This window comes from Anoplophora glabripennis, unplaced genomic scaffold, assembly GCF_000390285.2.
Source record: "Anoplophora glabripennis isolate ALB-LARVAE unplaced genomic scaffold, Agla_2.0 scaffold476, whole genome shotgun sequence".
NCBI classification, from domain to species: Eukaryota; Metazoa; Arthropoda; class Insecta; order Coleoptera; family Cerambycidae; genus Anoplophora; species Anoplophora glabripennis.
In genome coordinates, this window is record NW_019416653.1 from 164,710 (window position 1) to 170,529 (window position 5,820).

The window sequence follows — 5,820 nt, forward strand, 5'->3', positions numbered from 1 at the left end:
GGTTCTTTGATAGCCATAGGGGGGCCTCACAATAATTAGTTGGAAGCCCCCGGCAACTCAATTCCACAAAAATATGTTCGCACGTATGCGCACAAACGAAAGCGTTATCTATACATGCCCCTTGAAGGCGACGACCCTTATCTTATTAGGACTGGTATTACAGACGCCAAGGGCTGTACTCTCCCGCATGAAAGCGGTACCTGTCACGCTAACGTGAAGAAGAAAGTCGACCACCAGCTCACCACCAAACCCCGCGAGCACCACACCTCCGTACACCTCAACAGACCAGCGAAGAAAGAACGATTTAAAGCTTAAGATGCGCACCGTTACCACCACCACGCATATCACGTGCTTTCTACATCTTACACGCTATCAACCCGTATGTGCTTCGATTTACACACAACCAAATGGGGAAATGTATCAGACTAGGCGGAATCTTAAAATTAGCATTGATTCTTATGGCCGGAGCGCACAAATCGTGGATATCAGGGGGCCTTTTTGTTATCGGTTAGCGGTAGTTTGACGAGCTCGCGCGCGTGGGCGTACCTGTGTGTGTGTGTCACAACTTACGTTTTAATGGGGAAAACGCTTCACTTTGCCGAATATCGTAAATTAACACTGATTCTAATGGCAAAGACGCACAAATCGTAAACTTTAAGAGGCCTTTTAGATATCGACCGTTAGGGACAGGTTCGAGATCGGGGTTATCAGCGGAGTATAAAAGCCGGATGCGGCGGTATATCTGGTATTTCCATTCAGTACGCTGTCTTGAGTCTTATCTACACGCGCAGTTATCATATTTGAAATTTAAAAAAGGGGTGTTGAAACGTCTTCAATAAAGGTGAGTTTTTTAAAATATGGCGTGTCGCATATCAAATTAAACGTCTTGCAGTAAGATAGTGGGTTTCATCGATATTATTTCATTTGTTCGCAATCGATGATATGCTTGCCCGCAGTAGGTAGAAAGCGCTCACTATCTTTTCCGTTTTACTCACTTTCAAAATTTTTTCATATACTTTGAAATTTTTTGCGAGAATATACGCCCTATTTTTTTTAATCAAACACATCTTAATCACATGACCTCTTTTCAGGTCTCAAAATTATATCTCACCGACACCGGTTACCTGAAAGGTAATAACTACGCATCCCATACGGCCTTTTAGCCAGTCTATCTTTGAAGTGTTAAGATCACAGTTTTCTTCTCGTGCTCTACGCTATTCAACCAACTTGTAAGTTATTCAAATTACTTTCGTCAGGAAACATTTTATCAGATTTGGTATCTTTCAGACTATCACCACTGCAAGATGTCTACATTTTTCATAGTTAGAGATGCCGCGAAGAAGGTCCGCCGCTTCAATTTGATGGGGCGTACCTTGGAGTTTAAAATCAAGCCGGTGCCCGTCGGTGAAGAACCCGTAGGGTGGGTTAAAGAGGCAATCCAGCAGGCCATAGCTAAAGGCGCCGAAGGTCTCAACCCCGAAGAACAGGTGTCTTTTTCGTTTTGTTCGAAGGACTTTGCCAGAGGCGATGGTTGGGTCCGTTTCAAACCCGCTAAAGAAGTTACCTATGACGACGTATGGGACGTCATCTCCAGCGTCTACCAATCCAACTCTGCGGGGCTAAACGCCGAGACGTTCTGTCTGGGCGTGACCTCTGTCCGAATGCCCGCAGGGAGAGGCCGGGGCAAGAATTACAACACTTTCGACGAGGAGTGTGCCAGGCGGCAGGGCATCATCGTCATAAACAATAAAGACAATTTATGCCTGCCCCGCGCCCTCGTTGTAGCAAAAGCCAACGTGGACAAGGACACTGAGTATAGAAAAGTTCGTAGAGATATCGGAAAGCTGCAGACTCTGCGAGCTCAAGATCTAAAGCGGGTGGCAGGGGTTGTCATACCTGAAGAGGGCGCAGGTATCCCTGAGCTGCAGGAGTTCCAACGGTATCTCACCAACTACCGCATCGTCGTCTACCAGTATGGCAGCAAAGGCCGCGACGTCATATTTAAGGGCTGCACAGAGGGCCCGTCGTTAAATTTACTTTATCACGAAGGCCACTATAACGTCATCACGTCACTAACGGCGGCCTTCTGTTGCCATTATTATTGTGAAAGGTGCAGCATACCATACGATCACAAAAATCATCACAGGTGTGGAGGTACTTGTCCTGCGTGCCAGAAGTCGCCCGCATGCCCAGAAGACATCGCAGTAACTTGTACCGATTGTCAGCGTAGCTTCAGAGGGCAGCAATGCTACGATAACCACTTGACAAATATCTGTGCTCAAATTCGCCGTTGCCCCGACTGTCTCAAGGTGGTAAAAAGGGGCAGAACCCATATCTGCGGGGAGATATATTGCAAGATATGCAACGTGCACGTCCCCGCAGACCACCTGTGTTATATGCAGCCTAACACAGGGAAGCCTAAAACCGACGGCCTTCTCTTTGTCTTCTACGACTTGGAGACCCGACAAGAAACAGCGAGGCCGGACGGGTCCCTCCTGCACGAGCCTAATCTCTGTGTATTCAAGCAATGCTGCGATACATGCCTCAACACGCCGCAGAAAATCTGTAGTAAATGCGGGGTTAGACTGCAGATTTTAAGATGTAACGACCCCGTCTCGCCGTTCCTCCACCACCTCATGACCATGAGGAAAAAATTCAAGCAGGTGGTAGTCATAGCACACAACGGACAGGCCTTCGACCACCAGTTCTGTCTCAACTACATCCTGACAAAAACCGACCTCACTCCGGAACTTATCATGCGAGGGACGAAAATAATTTCAATGGTCGTGGGGAACGTAAAGTTCCTGGACAGCCTAAATTATTTCCCCATGGCACTGTCCAAGCTGCCCAAGGCTTTCGGCTTGGGCAATAATTTCAAGAAAGGTTACTTCCCTCACCTGTTTAATACCTCAGCCACGTGGGCCCCCTACCAGCCGCCGAATACTATGACCCCGACAACATGAAACCAGAAGATCGTGCCAAGTTCCTCGAGTGGCACGAGGAACACAGGGATGACGAGTTCGATATGCAGCGCGACCTAGTCGAATATTGCATATCGGACGTGGAGATCCTGACGGCTGCATGTCTCAAGTTCCGACAGCAGCTGATGGAAACAGGAAACGTCTGCCCGTACACGGAAGCTTGCACTATAGCCTCCGCGTGCAATAAGGTGTACAGGCGCAACTTCCTCAAGCCAAACACCATCGGCATCATCCCCAAAGGCGGCTACAGATGGCGCGACAACCAAAGCAAGATAGCCATACAGTGGTTAGTGTGGGAGGAACACCAGCGACAAATAAACATTCAACACGCTGCTAAACAGCAAGAATCTCGAGCCGCAGGTGTAAAAGTCGATGGGTACTGCGAGGAAACCAAGCAGGTGTTTGAGTTTAACGGCTGCTACTTCCACGGCTGCCCCACCTGCTTCAAATGTAATAGAGACATCCCCATGCCCGAAGACCACTCCCAGACATTAAACACTCGCCACGAAACCACTCGTGCAAAGATACAAAGACTTCGAGACCTCGGTTACGAGGTAGTGGAGATGTGGGAATGCGAGTTTAGGCGGGCTCTTCATAAGAACGACAACGAAATCCGCAACTATACTGAAAACCACCCGCTCGTAACCCTAACACCGCTAAACCCCAGAGACGCTTTCTACGGAGGCCGCACAGGGAACACGGTCGAATACTACAAGTGCGGCCCAGGCGAAAAAATCAAATACGTTGACGTATGCTCCCTTTACCCCTGGGTCTGCAAGTACGGCAAGTTCCCCATAGGCCACCCTAAAGTTTATCTGGGCGAGGAATGTCCTACAGATCTTCGCAATGTAAACGGACTTGTTAAATGCAAGATCCTACCGCCCCAGAATCTCTATCACCCGGTGCTCCCCGCCAAGATGAATAACAAGCTCATGTTTGGTCTCTGTCGCACCTGCGGAGAACACATGAACACGAGCGAAGAGTGCCGACATAGCGATGTAGAGCGAGCTCTGACGGGGACATGGGCGACGGACGAGGTGTTGAAAGCCCTTGAAAAAGGGTATCGTCTGCTGACGATCCACGAGATATGGGCCTATGACGTTCAGCAGTACGATAAGGCCACAAAGATCGGAGGTCTCTTCACGGAGATGATGAACAAGTTCATCTCCGTGAAGCAGCAGGCGTCCGGCTGGCCCGCCCATTGTACCACAGACGAGGAGAAGGAGAGATACATAGAGCAATTCCTCGAGAGGGAAGACGTCAGACTGGAGTTTGCGGAGATCTTGGAGAACCCCGGTCTTCGATCTCTCGCAAAACTCATATTAAACAGCTTTTGGGGAAAACTGGGACAGAGGGAGAACCAACCCAAAACATCTATTGTGAGAAACCCCGCTGAATTCTTCAGCATGCTCACAAACCCCAGCATCTACGTTAACTCGGCGCTCCCGATCAACGAAGACACGCTCGTCGTTAACTGGGAGCACAAGGAGGAGGCCTACGACCCGCTCGCCACCGTAAATGTCGTCATAGCAGCGTACGTCACCACACAAGCACGCCTAAAACTGTACAGCTACCTGGAACAGCTGGGCGACAGGGTCCTGTATTACGATACGGACTCTGTCATTTACGTGGCTAAAAACGGGGAGTACGACGTACCTACAGGCGAATTCCTCGGCGACATGACCGACGAGCTGGAAGGGTACGGACCCGGAAGTTACATATCCGAGTTTGTAAGCGGAGGCCCGAAAAACTACGCATACAAGGTCTTCTCCACCAGGGATAATGAGGAAAAGGTCGTGTGTAAAGTTAAGGGTATATCCCTTAACTACTCAGCCTCACGACTGGTAAATTTCGACACCATAAAAGATATGGTGTTGGATACTTCCACCACCAGCCCGGTATGCGTGGCCTCGAGAAACATCCTGAGAACAAAGGAGCACGAGGTGATAACCGTACAGCAAACCAAGCTGTATAAACCTCTCTCCTGCAAGAGAAGGTTCCTTGACGACCACAACTCGGTGCCCTACGGATGGAAGAGGCCTAAGCTTTAACCTGTTTTTCTATGTGTGTGTGTGTAACATTCTGTATATATATATTTACTAGCTTGTATTCTAATTTAAATAAAAAATTAATTTTATCGCTGCTTTTAATTTTCCTCGTAATTGTGTGCGCGTGTGTGTGTTTGAGATACTAATAGTAGAGAGTTGAAAAACATTTCTCAATCAACCACGTCTTTCAAGTTAATTATTGCAAGGGTTAAAAATAATAATACTCAATCATATGTTACAAGTTTTTATTAAGGATATCTGTACATAACATTACAATACATTTCGCCGTAATTTTTACAATTGCATTTTTTAAATAAATTCTCTGAGGCTTCATTACTGCAAAACGCCGAAAACTGTTCGCGTTCTTTCACATGTTCTATAAGGGCCGCAGCATGTCCTTTTCTACGATGTGCTTCCAGCGTATAAATGTAGTTGAACGTCTTTGGATTTGAATGGTTGTTGAAGGGGTCAAAGTCCATTTTAGACAGCAAGGCAAACGATACAGGTTTTTCGTCTTCATAACGTATATAACACGAAGGCTGTTTATCCAAGTACCATTGATTAATTAATACATCGTCGCGAATATTTAGCTTCCTTATCTCTCTCAAGGCTCTTGCTTTAAAGTAGAACGCTGTTTTCATTTTTACGATTTGTCACTACCAAGAACAAGACAAGAATGAGACGCTTGCTCAAGGTATTCTTATTATGTAGAAGGGGGTAAGAAATTAAATTGCGCTCGTATTTTAATCTATTTCTAGCATTTTATTAACGTCATTTACAAACATTTCAAT

At 47.0% G+C, this 5,820-nt stretch overlaps 1 protein-coding gene across 1 annotated transcript; it reads left to right on the forward strand.

Annotated features, from left to right (window-relative positions):
• Positions 1-2,959: 2,959 nt before the first annotated feature.
• On the forward strand, positions 2,960-5,032 carry LOC108909501. The gene has a single exon (XM_018713864.1). The coding sequence runs from the start codon at positions 2,960-2,962 to the stop codon at positions 5,030-5,032; it is 2,073 nt and encodes a 690-aa protein (XP_018569380.1).
• The last annotated feature ends 788 nt before the right edge of the window (positions 5,033-5,820 follow it).

Coding starts and splice junctions, on each gene's coding strand:
- LOC108909501 (XM_018713864.1), top strand. CDS start 2,960: ATGAAACCAGAAGATCGTGCCAAGTTCCTCGAGTGGCACGAGGAACAC.